This window comes from Jaculus jaculus, chromosome 3 (genome assembly GCF_020740685.1).
Source record: "Jaculus jaculus isolate mJacJac1 chromosome 3, mJacJac1.mat.Y.cur, whole genome shotgun sequence".
NCBI lineage: Eukaryota > Metazoa > Chordata > Mammalia > Rodentia > Dipodidae > Jaculus > Jaculus jaculus.
The window spans coordinates 11,934,090-11,956,635 of NC_059104.1; the positions used below are offsets into that span (position 1 = coordinate 11,934,090).

General features: G+C 40.4%; 1 protein-coding gene across 2 annotated transcripts in view; it reads right to left on the minus strand.

Moving 5' to 3' along the window:
* Window positions 1-22,546, minus strand: part of Pcca (propionyl-CoA carboxylase subunit alpha) — a 339,901-nt gene that overhangs the window by 284,525 nt on the left and 32,830 nt on the right. For both annotated transcript variants that reach the window (XM_045144878.1, XM_004663385.2), the window contains exons 5-6: window positions 7,661-7,774; window positions 5,277-5,330 (exon numbers count right to left, since the gene is read on the minus strand). In XM_045144878.1, coding sequence (XP_045000813.1) covers window positions 5,277-5,330; window positions 7,661-7,774 — 168 coding nt within the window. The remainder of the gene's footprint in view (window positions 1-5,276; window positions 5,331-7,660; window positions 7,775-22,546) is intronic.

Here is a 22,546-nt window from a genome sequence, read left to right on the forward strand (position 1 = left end):
CAAATGCCTTAACCGCTAAGCCATCCCTCCAGCCCAATTCTGACTATCTTATTCCCCTAAAAACTCTTCTAGTTGCTCTCCCCATCTACTAAAGTAACATCACTACCTACGCTGATGACAGTGATTCACCTGGCAACGCCAGCCTTTGCTCTGGGCTCTTTACTTACATGTTTCTAATCTTTGCAACAACCCTGCAGGGTGGCTGTCATTCTCTTCATTTTCCAGATGAAAAATTTTTGAGCAGTTTCCAAATTTTGCTATTACAAAAAATAAAGCCCTGACAAACTTTTTTTTCCAAGTATATCTTTGCAAGTGAGATTCTTAAGGAGTATAAATGTCAAATCAAATTATGCATGTTTTACATTAATGTGATCCATGTTTTAATTTTTGTACATATTAGCCAACTTCAGAAGGGGGAGCAGAAACAGGTTATAATCAACATAAGTACTTCCCTATACCCATGCCTACACTACAGTGGATGTCATAGCTATTTAAAGTTATCTAAGCGTGGCCTGAGAAGATGGCTCAGCAATTAAAGGCTCTTACTTGCAAACCCTGCTGCTCCAGGTTCTATTGTCCAATGCCCATGTAAAGCCAGATGCACAAAGTAAGCCATGTGTCTGCAGTTCATATGCAAGAGGTCCCGACAACCCATACTCACACTCGCTCTTTGACTCTTTCTCTCTCTCTCTAAATAAAAAATAGTATTTTATTTTATTAAATAAAATTATTTTTAAAAAATTTAAAAGTTGTATGTACTAAACCAATGAGATGGATATTAAGAAAATAGATGATAGATAGACAGACAGACAGGCAGACAGACAGACACAGACAGACAGACTGATGATTCTGCAATCACTGCATTCCTTGTTGGTAAAAATGCTCCAAGGATGGTTCAGTGCTTAAGGTGCTTGCCTGCAAAGCCTAATGATCCAGGTTCAATTCCCCAGTAACCAGGTAAAGCCATATGCATGAAGTGGCACATGCATCTGTAGTTTGTTTGCAGTGGTTGAGGCCGTGGCACACCCATTCTCTCTGTCTCCCTTCTCTCTCTCTGCTTGCAAATAAATAAATAAAAATATTTTTTTAAATAAATCTCTTGCTATGTAAGCATGAGGACCTGAGTTGGATTCCCCAAGCCCACATAACATACCAGGCAAGGTCACAAACACTGGGGGGTGCAGAGACAGGACAATGGTTGGGGCTTGCTGGTCAGCCAGTCTCGCCTATAAATGGTGAGCTCCAGGTTCCCTGAGAGACTTGTCTCAAGGCAACAGGACAGAAACGCGACACAGGAGGATGCCAAATGTCTTCCTTTGGCTTCTGCCCATGTGCATATGGGGCATGCATCTGCACACACATGTGCATACTCATTGCACACATATCAAAATTTTAAGAAGAAAAATACTAGCTCCAGCCTCAATGACTTGTCAAACATCCCTTCTATTCTTTCAGTGCTGAGTCCTACTAAAAGCACTCACAATGTACACACATACACATATCTTTAAACATACTGATAATGCCAAACGTAATACATAAGTAATTAATCCAACATGTACATGCCTTGTAAGGCTATCAAAATGCTGTGCTGAACTATATATATGAGAATATATAAAGTATGTGTGTATATGTAAAAAAAGGAAAAACTAGGAAGGCTATATGAAATCTCTTTAAACCAATATTCCTTTTTTGTTTCTTTTCTTTTTTCTTTTTTCTTTTTTTTTTGAGAGTGACAGACAGAGAGAAGGCAGAGAGAGAGAGAGAGAAAGACAGAATGGGCGCACCAGGGCCTCCAGCCACTGCAAACGAACTCCAGACACGTGCGCCCCCTTGTTCATCTGGCTAACATGGGTCCTGGGGAATGGAGCCTCGACCGGGGTCCTTAGGCTTCACAGGCAAGCACTTAACCACTAAGCCATCTCTCCAGCCCCAATATTCCTTTTTTCTAGGAATTTCAAGGATGCTTGTAAACTCTGAATTCTTTTCTTAATCCTAACAGGCCTTTCAGTCTCCTATTGCTGGTTCTTTATCACTCAGAAGTAAAGATCAGAAAGGAAAGAAAATACAGAACAGGAAACAATTTGAAATACAATCTGTTTGCTTGATACAAATTGTTGATAACTACTGTTCTTTATGAAGACTAGTTATCATTTGTTTTTTTTTTCTGTTGACCCACCTAAACAGTAACAAAAAAAGCACAATTTTGTTCAAGTCATGTACCACAGGAGTCATATGTAATCTAATCTGATTTGTATAAATTAGGCATAAAGAATTATCAGTCTTAAAATGTTTAGTATACATTTATTTTTTGGTTGTACAGGGGATTGAATCTAGGGTTTCATGCATGCTAGGTAAGTGCTCTACCACTAGACTATATCCTAAGCCCAGTATATTTTTAGAAAATTCTCCTATTAAATAATTTCTAAAACAAGTATATGGTATTCAGAAAAAAATATTTAAACTAAGATATCAGGTAAAACAAATTATCAGATGATAAAGCATGAACAGATTTCCTGACACAAACACTGTTCTTTAGCAGTAAACAATACCAGAAATTAGTGAAACTCTCTATATTTAATTTAATTTCAAATGTAAGAAAACAGCAGTACAATAAAGGAACTCCACAGTATCAAACTAAAATCAAAAGAAAAGCCTTAAGTCGTCTGTCAGTCCTTCTCACCAAAAGCTGCTACCAACAAGGCAGTCCACTGCCACGACACTAAAAACGATCAGGTTTCTAAGAACATGCGCTGGTAAATACGCAGTATCACAGCTGCCCACCAACCACGCAAACAGTATTTACACAACATGAGAAAAGCTGTAGGCAATTTTGTGTTGATTCTATGGAACATACCAATGAAGACCAGATATTTTAAAAATGATCATCTTAAATGACAGGCTCAGATGGAAACAAATTTAATACTAGAGAGAATTATGTATCAAGAATCCTGTTCTCTTGCACACAAAGAAGAGTGTTAAATAATCATGAGCTACTTGTTTTTATAGTGGAAAAAAACAGCACTGTCTCTGGTTCCAAGCAAATCCTTTGGTGATGTAAAGAGAGCTTTTTTTTTTTTTTTTTTTTTTTTTGGTAGGCTGAATGTTTTCTAATTAGTAATCTAATAATATTTATTTAACCTAATCATTCTTGAACATTTATTGAACTTCCTATGTAGAAATCAAACCATAGATGACAAAGAGGAAAACAAGACTGCTAAGTCTTAAGGCTCTTATCACAATGGAACACTGAAATACAGAAGCAACTGCAACGTAATAGAGAGAGTGGTATGCCAAGCCAAGTAAGAAAGTTTTAAAATTTTTTAAGTGCTCTAGAAAACAGTAAGACATGAGCAATGCTTTAAGGATGGGGAGCTGGAATGCAGCAGGGCAGGCAGCGTGGGACAGGAAAGAGGCAGCCATGTTTGGCAACATTACAGTTGGGCTTGGTAGAGGCATAGTACTGTTAAAGAACATTAGAGAACACACAAAAGGAAATTTTTTTTCTTCATTTATACAAACTTGAACTCTAACAGGTTGGTTTTTGTTTTGTTTTTTGAGGTAGGGTGTCACTCTAGCCCAGGCTGACCTGGAATTCACTATGTAGCCTCAGAGTGTCCTGGAACTCATGGTGATCATCCTAACTCTGCCTCTGCTGGGACTAAAGGCATGCGCCACCACGCCCAGTTTAGCATTTTCTTTCTTGGATTAACATCCTGTGACTGACGCTCCACAGCATGCCTATAAACTCTTCAGGAGCAGAACTTGTATCTAAGTCATTTTTGTACCCTTCTCAAATGCCTTGGCAGCAGGTGCCAAAGAAACATTGTTTCATAACTGGCTAAAATTGTGAATGACTTATAAAAAAAGAAAAAAGAAAAACTAAAATAAATTCAGATCTCTGGATACATCCACCAAACTCTTCTCTCCAGACACCTCTCTAGCTTCCAACCATACAGTTAGTTAGAATAGACAATTCTGGACTGGAGAGACAGCTTAGTGGTTAAGGTACTTGCCCACAAAGCCAAAGGACTCAGGTTCGATTCCCCAGTACCCACATAAGCCATATGCACAAAGTGGTGCATGAGTCTGGAGTTCATTTGCAGTGGCTAAAGGCCCTGGTCCACCCATTTTCTCTCTCTCTTCCTCTTTCATTCTCTCTCTAATAAATTAATTAAATTAAAATTTAGATGATTCTAAACTAGAATTCTATGATCTTAAGAACTGTTCCAACTTGGGTTTATAGACTTATAGGTTTCATCTAGAAAATATTAGATTTATAAATAATTTGAGGTCCTCAGACTAAAATACAAGTTACTAAAGGGAAGAAAAGGTATAATGTATAAGAAACCCAATTTGAGATCTGATAGAAATAATGTAATCACCAAAACATTCATAAATATTAATCAAAATCCTACTTTAGTTCTTTTAAAAGCTTAAGTTTCAGTGCCAACTTGAATGTAATTATAAATATATCTTGAAAAAATGTTTGACAACAAACAGGTTATTTTATCTGACTAGGATAGTAATATTAGGGCTAAACTCAGATCATTGAAAATATTTTTCTAAAACAAAAGCACACGATTTGATCTTAACTTTCACAATTTAGAATAAAGTTAGAAAAAACATAATGTTTCTTCTGGTTTCCTTTTCCATCCTTGTGATATAACTCAACCACTATGAGAAATCACTGGACAGCCTAATATGTTTATATTTAAATTTTTATAGTTTTATTTTTAAAGTTAGGAAACAACACAGCATATAATAAACTAGGCAGAATGGTGAATTGTGCCTTTTCAATTTTTATCATTATTTTTTAAGTGAAGACCTGGGTTATAGAATAAAAACTCATCACTTTTAACAATTTTTAAAGAATCTGCAGATCAATTAGAATTCTACTGTTGCAGTCAAGTTCAACATTGCTGGCAGAAATCACCCAACCAAGAGCAGCTTGCAAGAAAAAGAGGTTTATTTTGGCTCCACAATGGCAGGGGAAAACGAGAGCATGAGCAAAGAGTGGACATCACCCCCTGGACCATAGCAACAGGAGAGTGTGCCAAACACTGGCAAGGGGAAACTGGCTATAACACCCATAAGCCAGCCACCAAATTCCCAAATCTCCCTCAGGTGGGAACCTGGCATTCAGAACACCTGAGTTTATGGGGGACACCTGAATCAAACCACTACGTCTATGATTCTTCACTTCTCATATGCACAAGTCTTATCGCCACACTGCTTTTTGAAATAAGTTAATGGTTTCTGGCTCAGAGCAAACTTACCAAGCACCTGGCAAAGTCTTTGTTTTCAGAAAGAAATCCATAGCCTGGATGTACCTTAGAAATGACAAGAAAAAGTTCTTTTAGTTTTAGCTTAATGTAAAATGTGTGTCAACAGCATGTACATTTCACTATTGCACTCACTTTGACTCTAACTCACATTTCTGGGTAAAAAAATCAAATTTATCCTCTGTTCTAGCTATAATCAGGCAATATACCACCTACTTGCCAGTCCACTTGCCTTTGCCTACATTATCCAATACACACTCCACTTGCTTTTGCTAAAGCTAACTTTGGCCAACAAGTTTGGAGAATTTTACAATTGCTATTGGGTCAAGGAATTATGACAATGAACTTTTGGAAAAAGGAATGAGAAATTCTGCATTTTGGGCTAGAGAGGTGGCTTAGCGGTTAAGCACTTGCCTGTGAAGCCTAAGGACCCCATCTCAGGGCTCGATTCCCCAGGACCCACGTAAGCCAGATGCCCATGGGGGCGCACGAGTCTGGAGTTCGTTTGCAGAGGCTGGAAGCCCTGGTGTGCCCATTCTCTCCCTCTCTCTCACTCTCTCTCTCTCTCTCTCTTTCTCTCTGTGGCTGTCTGTCACTCTCAAATAAATAAATAAAAATAAACAAAAATAATTTTTATTTAATTCAGAATTTTCCTTTCTTTATAGTACCAGGAATTTCTACCCTTTAAGACCCAAGGATACTAAATAACACAATTTATTTCCAGTGGTACATGACACCCAACCCCTTGCCAGAGCCTTTTCTGTCAGACTGCACTAAGATGGAACTTTGCTTTGATGAATATGTTTACATGATTTTTTTTCATCTAATATCATTCTTTCTCTCTTCACTCCAAATTTAGCCATCCACTTTCCTTTATAGTTTTTATGTTACCCTCCATTACAAACCACATTGCTACAATATAAGTTCTACCATCATGTTCTAATAGCTTTTCAAATAGTTTTTCACTCTTCCAAATAGCTAAACAAAAATTAGCTACTTCACTCACATAGCTAAAAAAAAATTAGCTACTTCACTATCAGTAACAAATTTCTAGTAAAATAATTCTACTAAAGAGGGAAGCCAAATTTCTGAAGGAGACAATATCATAACCTCAAAATAGCTACATATTGGAGATTTTTAAATTTGAACTGATTTTCATGAACACAATACAGAATTGAAACTATTGCATAATAAGAATGTCATTATGCCAATTTCATCTTTTTATGGAAACAAAGAGTGCTTTCTGACAAGCTATACTTAAAAGGTTACAAGGGTTTTACTTTCATTAAATGTACTAATAAATTTCAAGTATTTGTAATATGGGTTCAGAGACTCAGTTGTTTTTTAAATCCCAAGTACTAGGATTAAAGGCATGCACCACCCACCCAGCTAAACTCAAACTCAATTTTGTCTTTTTGTTGTTGTTGTTTTTGTTTTTTGAGGTGTGGACTCCCTATAGCCCAGGCTGACCTGAAATTCATAATGTACTTTCAGACTGGCCTTCAACTCAAGGCAATCAATCCTCCTACCTCTGCCTCCCAAATGCTAGAATTAAAAGTGTGTACCACCAACCCGTCTTAAACTCAGTGTTTTGATTTAAACATGTATCTTTCTAAAACATTTCTTTCAGAAGAAATGTGAACACTAGCAGAAGCAGTCCAGGCTAACAGCCAGTGTTAGCTCTTTTTATCCAATTATACAGATCATCGTATAGCTTTTGACAATATATGAAATCAATTCTCAGATATTTAAAAAATCAAAACACTATTCTTCATGTCATTAACCAGTTTTTTCCTTGGAATCTATCCATTCAAGATAAATTAGGGAAAAAAAGTTAATGTAAGTTATGAGCATTTTAATGACTAAACTTAGTGCTAACAAACTAAAATAATTACCAAATGCACTGTTTTTATTTCTGTAAATAAAACTGGATATACACAATTTTTAAATGATTAAAATGGAATTTTAAAGAATCTTTGGATCTTGTTTATATATGATGAAGTGTGTGTGTGTGTGTGTGTGTGTGTGTGTGTGTGTGTGTGTGTGTATTAATGTTCTTATTTTACTGAAAGGGTTAATACTCAAAACTAATTGGGATTTCTTTTTTCCTAGCAAATTTGGAAATGAACTGAAACTACTCCCTGGTGTGAAAGCTGAATCCAGCAGCCACCTGCAGGATCAGCGACCAACACTGCCAGATGCTACAAAGCCTTTGATTTCCAGTAGCGAATTCGGCCACATTTAACTCATGTGACATGAACTAACTGCAACAGCATTTTCAATCATTCTTTCCTATTTTTTTTTTTTTAAATACAAACTCTAGCTTTCTGCTCACTACACACAAAACAGCTGCAGCAGATAGGTTCATTCAGACTCACAGCTTGGGCCCTGGTTCTCCTAATGGCTTCCATGATAGCATCCATGTTGAGGTAGCTTTTACTGGTGGGAGCTGGGCCAACACAGACAGCCTCGTCCGCCATTTTCACGTGAACCTGAAGAGACGAGTCCCTGCGTTAACAGATGCTCCCAGCAAAAACAATTACCATCATCTAGAAATATACTCAAATTGCAAAGCTAATCATTTCACACACTATTCATTGAAGTAGGTTTCTCTTTCTATGTGCACAAAAAACAACAATGCAAAAAAAAGACTCAGGAACTATATTACCCATGAATTCATTTATTACTTATGCCTAATCCATTGTCTAACCAAATAATTTCCATAATACTCCTTACCTATTTAAGCAAATCACAGTAAATAACTTTATTTCCTGTTTTGTTCATCCTTACGTAAATCTGAAATCAAAAACTGCCTCGTTACATGTAACTAGGGTAGTCCAATATTTTAATAGCAAGCACTCGTGCCCAGTTCTAAGCGACTCCCTAGGAAGTTGGGGTAATTAGAGGGACTGAATGGAGGGATGCAATGAGTATCCCTGCACAGCATCAGGCCAGCACCAAGCACAATTAAAGCCCAGGACTAAAGAGTTCAATATCAAACCACATGAACCAGAAAATCTTGAGAACCATTTAAATACTCTTACACTCAAGCCTCGTCCATTTTTTCATTTACTCCTAAAAAGAACTGATATGTAGAGACTAGTTGGAAAGAAGGGATCCAGTAGAAGGGGTTTGGGAGGGGGGAAAAAAGAGGGTGGGAGGGGATTATGAACATGCTATATTGCTGATATTTATGGAAGCTGTCAATAAAAAAAGCAAAAAAAAATTAAAAAACAATAAAGTCTCTATATTTTGTAGGAAAAAAGAAAAAGAAACAGATATGTAGGTTAAGTCCTAAATCCACTCAGAATTCAGGAACACATATTCTTATTTAAGACACCTCACTGTCCAGTGTTTTCAGTCTAGCTAGTTATACTTCAAAAGAGGCTAGGTAGTCAATCAATGGTGAAAATAAACAGTTTAATTTTAAAATAAATCTATTCTTTTGAAATGGTGAAGAGATTAGTGTATTTTTGAACTGCATTTCCTAACAGTTTTCCATCTTAAGGAGCTCACAATCAGATTGTAATAACTTTGCAAGGCAGACATCTAAAACTAGAGCATGAACATACACCTGAATATTTATGACCCAATCCTCTTAAAAGAGGAGGAGGAGGAAGAGAGGACAAGGAGTAGGAAATCGAAGCTAGCAAATGCTTTTCAGTATTTCTAAGTCCTAGTCCTCAATACTGAACTAATTTCTGAAAACTACAAAGTAGTCTTTCAGAAAGCTCAGAATTCCTTTTATTAATTCAATAAATATTTTCCAGTTAAGTAAAAAATTACATTATGCATTAGAAGAAAAACAATACCTGCCCAGGGGATTTACAGATCAATATCTTAATATAACATACTAAAATATATATATTCTAATTCCTTTAATAACACCAATTGTAAAAGAAGGCAGCCATGCTTGCAAGGGGCTTTTTAATATTCCTTCCTTCAAAGGAAGACTCCCTCCCCTTGCTTATCTTTGCCTGGCTTATTCCCAACCTCATGTTGCTCTATTGCCCTCAAACCATTCAGATCCTGTTATTATCAACTTTGTTCTTGTCATTGCAGCTGTGGGCTTTCCTATAAAGAAGAAACCGAATACTGCATGATCCTTTAAAAATAATGCATTAACCAGGTAAGAATAGTCTTTAAGTTAAATTCACACTTACTTTATAAAATTTATTTCTCTTAGACACTATCTTTTACTAACTATGCACTGGGTCTTTCCCAAGAACCCCACTTTTGGATGAATCTCTTTTAATCTAAACTCTCATAGTACTTAGCACAAATTTTTGGCATTTAATAACATTCTACCCAGGAATCTCATGTTAAACTCTCCACCACCTAGGTTTACTATAACGTAAGCATCTCTTCAACACAATCATACTGGTCTAGAAGACAAAGGATATGTCTTAAATTATTTTTTAAAATCTCTCTAACACAGTATTTGTGCTAAGAGCCTATTAACTCAGAGATACAGGATAGCAATTTATCTAATAACTTGCACTATTAACTAGTAAAACAATTATCAATGAAGAAAAAGCTTCAACAGTAGGTCACCATCTTCTGAGTCTTAGCAATATACATGGCAACTGACACTTGTACAGGGGACAAGGGGTTAAAAAACACACATGCACATGTATGGTTATATGCTTAACTTTTTTATAATGGACGTGCAGCAAGAGGGGGAAAGGAGGCTGAAACACTTTGACCATTTTTTTGTTTATTCTCATTTATTTATCTGAGAGTGACAGACAGAAAGAGGCAGATAGATAGAGGATGGGCGCACCAGGGCCTCCAGCCACTGCAAATGAACTCCAGATGCATGTGCCATCTTGTGCCAGGGTCCTTAGGCTTCACAGGCAAGTGCTTAACCATTAAGCCATCTCTCTAGCCCCACTTTGACCATTTTAAGTACAATCTTTCATTAAAGCTTTCTGTGTGAGCCCAAGTGTGTGAGGGTGTTCATGCATGGGTGGGGCATGTATATAGAGGTCAGAGACAAATATCACATATCTAACTCAATCACACTCTACCTGAATTTTTTTATTATTATTATTTATTTATTTATTTGAGAGCGACAGACACAGAGAGAAAGACAGATAGAGGGAGAGAGAGAGAATGGGCGCGCCAGGGCTTCCAGCCTCTGCAAACGAACTCCAGACGCGTGCGCCCCCTTGTGCATCTGGCTAACGTGGGACCTGGGGAACCGAGCCTCGAACCGAGGTCCTTAGGCTTCACAGGCAAGCGCTTAACCGCTAAGCCATCTCTCCAGCCCCCTCTACCTGAATTTTTTAATAATGCTATTTATTTGAAGAAAAAAGGGAAAGAATGAGGATAGATGTACCAGGGCAAAGTGCCACTGCAAACAAAATCCAGACACGTGAACCGCTTTGTAAATCTGGCTTTGCATAGGTACTGAGAAATCAAACCCAGGCCTTCAGGCTTTGAAAGCAAGTGTCTTTAACCACTGAGCCATCGTTTCAGCCCCCTACCTTATTTTGTAAGACATATTCATTTCAAATATACAATCCACTGTCTAATCAAATAATTTCCTCGGTATGAACTTTCCATTATTAGTTATTTTTCTTGTTGCTGTGACAAAATACCTGACCTAAGCAATGTAAAGGAGAATTTAAGGGCTAGAGAGATGGCTTAACAGTTCAGGTGCTTGCCTGTGAAGCCTAAGGACCCAGGTTTGACTCCCCAGAATCCACATAAGCCAAGTGCACAAAGCCATGCATGCGCACAAGGTGGCACACTTCAACTGCAGTGACTAGAGGCCCAGGTGTAACAATTCTCTCTCACATGCACACAATTACATTAAATTAAACTAAGAAGAATTTAATTTGGCTTCTAGTCCACCTAGTTAGGAAAGGCATGGCAGTCAAAGGCTGAGGTGGATGGTCACAACATACCCAGAGAAGCAGAAAGAGATGAATCCTGGTGCTCCCCTCGCTTTCTTTTCATTCAGTCCAAAATACCATAATCTTTGTGATGGTGCATCCACACCTAAGGTGGTTCTTCCCTCCTCAGTTAAACCTCTTTGGAACCACCACCAGACACATCCAGAGGTACGTCTCTTAGATAATTCCACAGACAGTTAAGTTGACAATGAATATTAACCACCATACAACCCAAAGATTCTTCAATGGCTAAATACATAAACAAGCTGTATATTCACACACTGCAACAGGAGACAGCAACTAAAAACAGAAAACACATTGCTGAAGGAAAGGGGCCAGTCCCAGAAGACTATAAAACATGTCACAGACTTCCAGGTAAGATGGCTGCATAGGAGTCACACCAAACCAGCCTAGGGAGGGATTAAAGCAAAACCACAGCAAAATACACTTTTCTTCCGAAAAGTGAAGGTGTATAGATTTTTATCAGCCATAACGGAGAAACAGGAGAGACCAAGATCTACCAGGAAGGAGGAAACCAGCCAGAATCCTATGGAGGCTCTTCTGACCCACACGAATCCACATGCCCACCGGGTCAAGCACCCAACTGCATGAGCAGAAACCAAACAAGGGGAATTTCTAACCTCATCAAACCTGAAGGGGAGACAGCAGAGATCAGCTAAGGTCTGCTGAAAGGGGTAGAGGTGGGACCAGCTGAGCAGTTCCAGTACAACCCCAGGCTTCCTGGACTCTCCCATCCCCAAACCAACCACGAACCTAAAGGAGTCCAAAGAAAGCATTCATCCCCCGGCTGCAGGGCATCAGCACAGATGATCAGAACACCAGATCCATGCACAACACTGAGGGATAGAGGGATAGAGCACTGGTGAGATTGGAAGCCACCCCAAATCCCATCAGGAAGAAGGAAGTGGGGTGGCTGTTCCTGACCCCATTAGGAAGAAGGAAGTGGGGTGGATGATCCTGATCCCACTAGGAAGAAGGAAGAGGGGTGGATGATCCTGATCCCATCAGGAAGCAGGAAGAGGGGTGGATGATCTTGACCCCATCAGAAAGAAGGAAGTGGGGTGGATGATCTTGACCCCATCAGGAAGAAAGAAGTGGGGTGGATGATCTTGACCCCATCAGGAAGAAGGAAGAGGGGTGGATGATCTTGATCCCATCAGGAAGAAGGAAGAGGGGTGGATGATCTTGACCCCATCAGGAAGAAGGAAGTGGGGTGGATGATCCTGACCCCATCAGGAAGAAGGAAGTGGGGTGGATGAGCCTGACCCCATCAGGAAGAAGGAAGTGGAGTGGATGATCCTGACCCCATCAGGAAGAAGGAAATGGGGTGGATGATCCTGACCCCATCAGGAAGAAGGAAGTGGGGTGGATCATCTTGACCCCATCAGGAAGAAGGAAGTGGGGTGGATGATCCTGATCCCATCAGGAAGAAGGAAGTGGGATGGATGATCCTGATCCCATTACAAAGAAAGAAGTGGGAGTGCAAAGTTTCAATCTAGAGAAAATACCTAGTTATTGTACTGCAAGGTGGAGACACCTAGAGCAAAAATCTTATGAAGTCAAAACCTGTAATACAAAGCAAGGGAAGCTAGAGACTTTCACAAATGGGTTTGTGTAGTTTTGTAACCAGACTCCCCCATCACATGTAAAACAGCCCAGCTGAGCTGCATCAGTGCAGCCTCGGGATCTATAACACTTAATTAGAATACTTCACTGAAGATACTTGGCTAATCTTAATTATGAAGGCTCCTTGATTAAATATCTAATATCCATTTGGGGAATGTATATTACTGGAAACTAATCTTCTCAGGAAGACTTGGAGGCAACTAAACACTCAGTTGTTAATGAGACATTTTCCAATACTATTCAGAAGCAGTTTTACCTGAGTTCCTGCTCTTGGACAGCCTGTACTCTACTCCACTGAACACATCACAGCTGCCCCCTCCAGCTGCTCTGTATATCATGGTACACACATGAATGACTCCACATACTCAGACTGTCGGCTGATTTATTCATCTGAGCCTGGGCTTTTCTTCCTTAATACAGGATCTGATTCAGATGAACAAGATGGATAAACTCCACCATGATAATCTTCAAACCTTACACCTGTCCTGAAAGATGATTAGCAGTCTTTCTCTTTGCTACTCCAACCTGACAACTCCCAAGATGGCCACAGAGAAGCAGCAGGAAGAAGAAAGAAAAAAAAAAAAAAAAAGGAAACTGCTACAATTCTGGTGATGACTGGTTGTAGCCAGAAGTCTACAGTGGCACAGCAATGCCAGGAAAGCCATGAGTGGTGCTGGTATTGACTGGGCCCATTCTACTCCATAAGTGAACACATAACAAGCCAGATGCCAAATGCATAACACAGCTAAACTGAAGCGTGAAATGGAGCAAACACACAGGTTGAGATCTTTCACACAACCCTGAGGTATTTTTCTCTGGTCTTTGTAGACTTGAGTAAGATGCAGCACAAAATAAATGGCACAGTGAGCTCATACTTGAAAAAGTTCCTTCAGTCTCAAACATACGGAAGTAAAAACGGGGGCTGGAGAGATAGCTCAGGCGTTAAGGCACTTGCCTGCAAAGCCTAACAACTACATTGATTCCCCAGTACCCACATAAAGCCAGATGCACCAAGTGGCACAGGCATCGGGAGTCGGCTTGCAGTGGCTGGAGGTCTGGGTGCACCTATTCTCTTCCCCTGCCCCCACCCCACTCCATCTGTCTTTCTCTGTGCTGGTTGTGGTGACACATACCTTTGATTCCAACACTTGGGAGGTAGAGGTAGGAGGAGGATCTCTGTGAGGCTGAGGCCAACTTGAGACTATATAGTGAATTCCAGGTCAGCTTGGGCTGGAGCCAGACCCAGGTCCAAACAAAAAAAGGCTACAGAAGAAAACCAAGACAACAAGCAAGCAAAATACATGAGAAGCATTTCATGAAGTCAAGCCAGAAAACTGCACAACAATGAACAAGGCTTACTATAACCTGGTCCTCCCAGAAGCAGTAAGTGCCAAAGGCAAGGGAAAGGTGATGAAGAATATTTGCAGGAAAGACTAACTAGATGGCTCACCCTGCCTGCCAGACTTCGATTCCCCAGTACCCATGTCAAGCCAGATGAACCAAGTGGCACATGTTTCTGGAGTTTCTTTGCAGTGACAAGAGACCCTGACACACCCATTCCCCAACCCAGACACCCTCTCTCTGCTTGCAAATAAATAAAAATCTTTTTTTAAAATGGCACACATCCTTAATCCCAGCACTTGGGAGGCAAAGGTAGGAAAACGGCTGTGAGTTCGAGGCCAGACTGATATTACATAGTAAATTCAAGGTCAGTTTGAGCTACAGTGAAACCCTACCTCAAAAGATAAAAATACTTTTAAAAAAAGGGGCTGGAGGGCTAGGGAGATGGCTTAGTAGTTAAAGATCCTGGTTAGAGGCTCAATTCCCCAGAACCCTCATAAACCAGATGCACAAAGTGGCATGCATCTGGAGTTCATTTGCAGTGGCTGGAGGGCCTGGTATGCCAAACCTCCCTCTCTCCTTCCCTACCTTCCTCTCTCTCTCTTTCTCTCTATCTGTTGCTCTCAAATAAATAAATAAAAATAGACCAAAAAAAATTTTTTTTGGTTTTTTGAGGTAGGGTCTCACTCTAACCCAGGCTGACCTGGAATTCACTCTGTATTCTCAGGGTGGCCTTGAACTCATGGCAATCCTCCTACCTCTGCCTCCAGAGTGCTGGGATTAAAGGCATGTGCCACCACGCCCAGCCCAAAAAAACTTTTTAAGAAATGGGCTGGAGAGCTGGCTCAGGTTAAGGTGCCTGCTTACAAACCTGATGGCCTAGGTTTCCCAGTACCCATGTAAAGGGAGATGTACAAAGTGGTACATGTATCTGGAGCTCATTTGCAATGGCAGGAGGCCTTGGTGCCCCATACTCACTCTCTATATTTCTGCCTTTCTTTCTCCCTGTTTCTACCTCTCTCTTTATAGTTTTTAAAGATATTTCTTTATAAAGAGGTTTCATTTCATTTCTTTTTTTTTTTTTTTTTTTTTGAGGTAGGGTCTTACTCTAGCCCAGGCTGACCTGGAATTCACTACGGAGTCTCAGGATGGCCTTGAACTCACGGCAATCCTCCTACCTCTGCCTCCGGAGTGCTGGGATTAAAGGCATGCGCCACCACGCCCGGCTTTTATTTCTTTTTTTTTTAAAGAGCAGCTGGGTATTGGTGGCACATGCCTTTAATCCCAGCCACTCAGGAGGCAGGTAGGAGGACTGCCATGAGTTTGAAGCCACCTTGAGATTATAGTGAATATCAGTCATCCTGGGCTAGAGTGAGACCCTATCTTGGGGAACACACACACATGCACGTCCATAGGAGACGGGGAGATGAGACACACTGGTTCAAGCCAGGCCAAGGTGGAGAGGCTCCCTTAAACACTGTGTGCTATAGCTGTGTTGCAGGATCAAAACCTGACCCAGCTCCCGTGACGGATCTGCCAGTGTATCCAAACACAATTAATTCTAAGTAAGACACACACCAGGAGTCCCAAATGCCAGCTGGGGACCACCACAAAATTATTGGTTAGGGAGAATCGACTGGATTGGGTGTTTTTGGTTTTTTATTGCTTTAGGGGATTTTTTTTTTTTTTTTTTTTTTTTTTTTTTTGGAGGATAGGCAAGAAGAAAGAGAAACCAGGAATGAGAAAAGCAAAGAATGGGTGAAGAAGTGGGTGGAGAAGGTAGGGAGATGCTGAAGGGAAATATTTTAAACTTTCACTAAAGAAAAAAAAGATAGAGCCTGCATACCAAAATGCAAAACATCAAAAAACCTAATGCTAAGAAAACTACCCGAAATTCAGTAATTGAAGAGTAGCTCACTCCAGACAAAATGCTCCAAGTTAATTTTGTCAATCTTACAAAGATTTTCATATTAAAAAGTGTTCATGAATAAGACTATAAACATTTTGGGATTTTTCTATACCTACTGATTATCAGGCAGACCTTTTCCTTAAGCAGGTTATTATCACTGAGACACAGACTTTCTGATTTCCGACGTGCACTAACACCAGTACACACACCACACAACTTTACTATCAGGCAGCTCTAGAAAGCGTAAGTCAGAGATAAGTCTATGGCACTAAAATCAAGGTGCCAGCATGCTGGTTCCTTCTGAAGGCCATAAGGAAAGAATCCATTCCCTTGATTTTTATAGCTTCTAAAGGCCACTGCATCCTTTGACTCAAGGATCCTTCCATAGAACACTCCAGCCTCTCGCTTTGGTCTTTAACCCTCCTACTGCTGCTACTGGGATCTCCTGCCTCCTCCTTATAAGGAGTCTGACTATATCAGACTATCACATAACACCCGCCCCCAAGAAAACCTGTCCATCTCTAGATCTTTAGCTCAGACATGAAAAAAAATACAGCCTCTGTGTTATATAAGGGACCTCAGAGATTAGGAGCTGGATCTTTGGAAGACCTTTATTCACCCCAAGTTTTCATTCCTTGGGCAAAGCTTATTAGAGTCAAATACAAAAGACTCAGTAGTAAAACAAGTTTCCAAAGACTTCAAATAATAACTAAATGAGGAGATAAGGCTAGACTACAAAAGGGGTGGTGGAGATTTATTCATGACTTAGAAATGAGGGATCAAACTGAGAGTAGTGTGACCATGGAGAATCCCGGTGTTTCTGTAATAGTTCTCAGATACAAAGAGCCATGGAGTATCAAAGTTTCATCTGAATCATGGTGAGTTTGAAAAGGTTTTAAAACACCCAAGCAGTGGGCCTCAGAGATTTCAGCAGTTAAGGAGCTTGCCTGCAGAGCGCACTACCCATGTTTGTTTCCCAAGTACCCATGTAAAGCCAGCTGCACAAAGTGGAGCATGCATCTGGAGTTCATCTGCAGCAGCTACAGACCTTGGCATGCCCACCCCACAATCTCTCTCTCTGCCTGCAAATAAATAAAAGTATTTTTTTATTTTTTTATTTATTTGAGAGTGACAGAGAGAAAGACAGATAGAGGGAGAGAGAGAGAATGGGCGCGCCAGGGCTTCCAGCCTCTGCAAACGAACTCCAGACGCGTGCACCCCCTTGTGCATCTGGCTAACGTGGGACCTGGGGAACCGAGCCTCGAACCGGGGTCCTTAGGCTTCACAGGCAAGCGCTTAACCGCTAAGCCATCTCTCCAGCCCAGTATTTTTTTTTTTTTTAAATGCAAGTAGAGTGGCAGGAGGAGAAGGAACAGAGGGCTGGGAAATACAGCTCAGTGGGGGAATGCATGCCTTATATATGCAGGGCTCCCACATTCAATCCCCAGCACAGTATACAAAGAAGAGAGAGAAGCATAAAACATGAGAGGAAGAGAAAAGAGAGAAGTAGTATGGTTTCTCTCATAAGTACACAGCCTATAATTATTTATGTTTCCTTATTCTATGCCCATGTCTACCAGTGGGAAAAAGCATCATGACAGTGAAAATCTTCTACTTAGGGCACCTCACAGCAACTGCCCGGTACTAATTATAAGACCCAGACTTCGGGTTGGGGAGATAACTGAGCAGTTAAAGGCACTGGCTCGCAAAGCCTGATGGCCTGAGTTCAATTCCCCAGTGCCCACATGAAGCCAGATTAACAAAGCAGTGCATGCACCTGGAGTGCGTTTGCAGTGGCAGGAGGCCCCAGTGGTACCATGCTCACTCACAAAGTCAGTCTTTGCTCTCCCTCCCTCCCTCTCCCGCCCCCTCCCTCCCTCCCCCCTCCCCCCCCTCTCTCTCTCTCTCTCTCTCTCTCTCTCTCTCTCTCTCTCGTGTGTGTGTGTGTGTGTGTGTGTGTGTGTGTATGGGGGAGGGGGGATTGTTGAGGAACACACCAATGTGTCTTGTGCATCTACCAAATGTTCTACCAATGAGCTACACTGCAAAGCCCTACCCACTTTTTTCAAATAAACAAAACCCAAAAGATATTAACAACATATTACTATTTTGTTCTTACATTAAAATTATAGTATAAAGAGTGTAGGAAAAAGAAAAAATTCTTACTAACAAAACGTTCAAAATGTCTTAAGGCCGGGCCTGGCATTGCATGCCTTTAATCCCAGGACTCAGGAAGCACAGGCAGAGGCAGGAGGACTGCTGTGAGTTCAAGGCCAGTCTGGGACTACAGAGTTCCAGGTCAACCTAGGCTAGAGACCCTACCTTGAAAAGAAAAAAAAGGAGGGGGTCTTAAGACATATTTTTACATTTTTTTTAAGTTCACAAGTCACTTTTTCAAAAAAAAAAAGATGGGGTGGAAGGTGTCTCAGTACTATATGGCTTGCCTAGAAGCCTCAGCCCCAAAAATAATAATAGTGCTAAAACCGAAAAGAAAAACTTTGAAAATTTTTGTTAAATAGCCAGGTACCTGAACATATCAATGAAGAAAATGTCTCATACATGAAGATACTGATATAAATCCCTTTTCCTGCACAAATGGAATTTTTGCCTGACTCCTAAATTCAGCTAGAGTTCTTTTTGACTGGAATGACTGATTTGCCGCTGGGGGGAGGGGGCAAGTGTTTAAACTATCACTCCTTAAGAAGCTTTGCTGGGTTTTGATGGTTTACCCTGCTGAGCTCATAACTTCCAAGGGAAGGTGTTGGTTCCACACCTGACTTCTGCTGCTGCTGACCATGGACTCCATGGATAATGGATTTCAGTAGCAACCATCCACAAGTTAACACTGGGCATCACCCATAAGATTGCTTTAATTAAGTTAAGACATAAAGGTCACAGTTTGGTACAAAGTTTTATTAAACTTGGCAGTGCTTACAAAAGAGTATGTTCATCTATACAGTGACTCTATAAATTTGTTTGTAGATATAATTCAGTTTCCTCATAGATTTATGCTGCATTTCAATTTATTTTCTAAAGGAATTCAATTTATTAGTTCCATTTCCCAAAATATGTACATTTCTAGCATTTCTAACAGATAGCTCCATGACAGATGGCTCTAGCCATGCTGGGCACAGAATGGGTCTTCCTGGTACAAAGAGGCCACCCACTGCAGCGCAGGAGACCCCACCCCACTCGGAATCTGCACCATTTTGATGGTGGAAAAGATTAATGCTTTGATTTTTTTTTTCATAGCTTCATGTGTTAAATATTAATTCTCTCTGAAATGTGTGAATTGTTTTTGGTCTTGAAAAATAGACACATAAATTGTATTTTTGTCCCCCAAATCATTTATGCAATAGAAAATGAAGAAAATAAGCTAGTTTACATTGACTATAGGAAAGTACAGCACACAAAATCTTAAAATACCTGAAATTAGAGATTTATTCAAAGTGGTCAACAAGATGGTACAATACTTTAAACCACCAATTAATTTTTTGTCTGGTTTTTAAAGTGTATGTGCGTGTGTGTGTGTGTACACGTATGTGCACATACACACACACACACACACACCAGGGTCTCTAGCTGCTGCAAATGAATGCCTGTCCAGCTTTTCGTGGGTTACTGAGGAATTGAACCCAGGCCAGCAGGCTTTGTAAGCAAGCCCCTTTCACCACTGAGCCATCTACCACCACAGCTCCTCAATTTTCTATTTTTGTTGTTGAAGTCATTTCTGAGGAGGAGAAGCTAGGACAAGCTAGCTTTGAATTCACTGTGATCCTCCTAACTCAGCCTCCTGAGTGCTGAGACTAAATGCGTGCACCACCACACCAGGCTCCAATTTTCTATTTTTATATGTATAAATCAAACAGATTATTTTACTGAAAATCAAAGAATGGTGGCTAACTTCAGCTCACATAAGCATTGAATTCAGCAATAATTGTATTTTAAAAATACACAACCTGACAGGCACTATCGTAGATAATAATGAATCAGCATGGGAGCCATTTAATATACTTCTTGATTAACTCATTGCCTGTCCAGTTCGCACACAGACATGCTTCCATGTCATAATCGTCATAATTCCCATCATCCCCACTGCTAACACTCCAGCGCTTTGATTAGTGCACAACTCCCAGACGAGCCATTGCTAATGCTAAATAATTCTCCTCAGCCTCCTGCAACTGTTCTGCGGATCTCCAATTAAATATAATGTCCCTGATGAGCCATATTAATGTGAACAAATTCCTACCAGGGATCCTCACCTATTCCATTTTTCCTAAAAATGTAGACAGAGGCATTTGGCTGAACCAAAGATTATCAAAACATTAAAACTGAGACAGCATTGTTTCTGAAAAAATAAGTATTTCCAAAGATAGTAACAGCAGAAAAGAAAATGAAAATGTCTAAACAGCTCAAGTGCTTTCTTCTCCTGATTAGTTCATTGAAAAGTCCAGTGTTCTAAATCTGCATATGAATATACAGTGTATTCTTAATCCAGAAAGGACACAAACAAGAAAGTTTTATTTGAAAAGTGAGCAAAGCAAGTTTAATGCATGTTTGCCATTTAAAAGCCCTCTGACTCACAGCCCAGCAGGGCAGGGCTGCACAGTCCCAGCTACTGAGAAGGCCAAAGAACCACGGGAGCACAGGAGTTCAAGGCAACACAGCAAAGCCCTATACTTCCCCTGCAAAAAATTATAAAAGCCCTTTGATTATTTAATTCCCAAAACTTCAAAATCCAAAATTCATATTAATGAAACCAATTCCTTTCTTCCCATTATGTACAGCACTACAGTAACTCCTCACAGGTGTGCTATGGGACTTTCATTTTTAATTTGTATTTGTGTGTGTGCACACATGCACATGCATGAATGGGCATGTGTGTCACAGCACACGTGTGGAGATCAGAGGACAACTTCAGGTATCTGTGCTTAGCATTCTAGATAAGATCTCCTAACACTGCAAACATGCATCAGACTATCTGGCCTGTGAGCTGGAGCTTCTCCTGGCTCTGTCATTGTCATGGGCGTGTTGCGATCATAAGTGTAGGTACCACTTTGCATCCAGCTCTATGTGGTTGCTGGGGACTTGAGTCCCAGGTTGGTAGGCTTTACAAGCAAGCACCTTTAACCACCGAGCCAACTACTCAACCCATTGCTTTGGGATTTTATGTTGCTAAGGTAACTTTTCATTGAAGACTAACAATTTAAAATATTTTCAGTGTTTATAAACATTAATACATAAATTATCCTATAGGTTTTCTATTGCAATATAAATGTCTAGAAGTGTTTCTGATCTAAGACTACCTGAAAAACAAGGACCATGACAGCCAATTTCATAACATATCCCTTACTAGTAAAGACAATTTAAGAATGTTACTTGAATATATCACCTCAGGGACGGGCCTGGCAGCACAGCCCTGTAAATGCCAGCTATTCTGAGTGGCTGAGGCAGGAGGATCCTGCATCAAAGGCCAGCCTGGGAAAGTTAATGAGATCCTGTCTCAAAATAATTATATCCTTAAAAAGAAAAATGTAATAGAAAGCCCTAATTCTTTCCCAACCCAAAAGTATTGAAAAATGTCTCTGAAATCATGTAAAGGGGGAAAGAAAAAAACAATGTTTGAGAGAGGTGTGTCTAAGTTACTTTAGTCTCTGCGTGCATCTAGGACAGAAGTAGACCAATGCTAACAAAGACATAAAGACAGCTAGCAGTCTGTTCCAGGTGTCCCTCATAAACTCGTATGTTCTGGATGCTGGATCCACAGCCAGTGCAATTTGGGAATTAGAGCTTTGCTGGCAGAGGCATGTTGTTGGGAGTGGGCTGAGGGGTGTCATAGCCAGCTTCCCTTTGCCAGTGTTTGGCATACTCTCCTGCTGTTGTTGACCACCTGATGTTGGCCAGGAGGTGATGGCCAGCCTCTGCTCATGCCTCGTTTTCCCCTCGATGAGCTTGTCCTCAAGTCTGTAAGCCAAAATAAACCCTTTCCTCACATAAGCTGCTTCTGGTTGGGGGTTTGTCCCAGCAACAAGGTAACTGCAACAAGACATAAACATATGAAGATACATACTGAAAGATGTAAGATAAAGATATTCCACTGGCATCATAAAATGTTGGTGAGTTTTTCCCTAAGGTTATACCTTAGACTATACATCAGTGCATTTTACCTCTATTTACCTGGTCACTGTCCTCCAGTTTCTTCAACTGGAACCGACACACACTAATTGCTTAGACATCACAAAGTCCTATTTGTTCTCAGGTCCTCCCTAGCCAGCAGAGAAATATTACCAAGGGCAGGCACGCAAAGTGATGACTGCTCTCACCTGTCAATCATCCCCGAGTGCTCATGGGAAGCCCACTCAGTCTCGTCATGGAATCCTAATACCGAGACTCTAATACACACCAGCTACACAAATAGCAGGCTGCCCAGATAGGATGCAAGTCATAGTGAGTATTTTCCTGGTTTT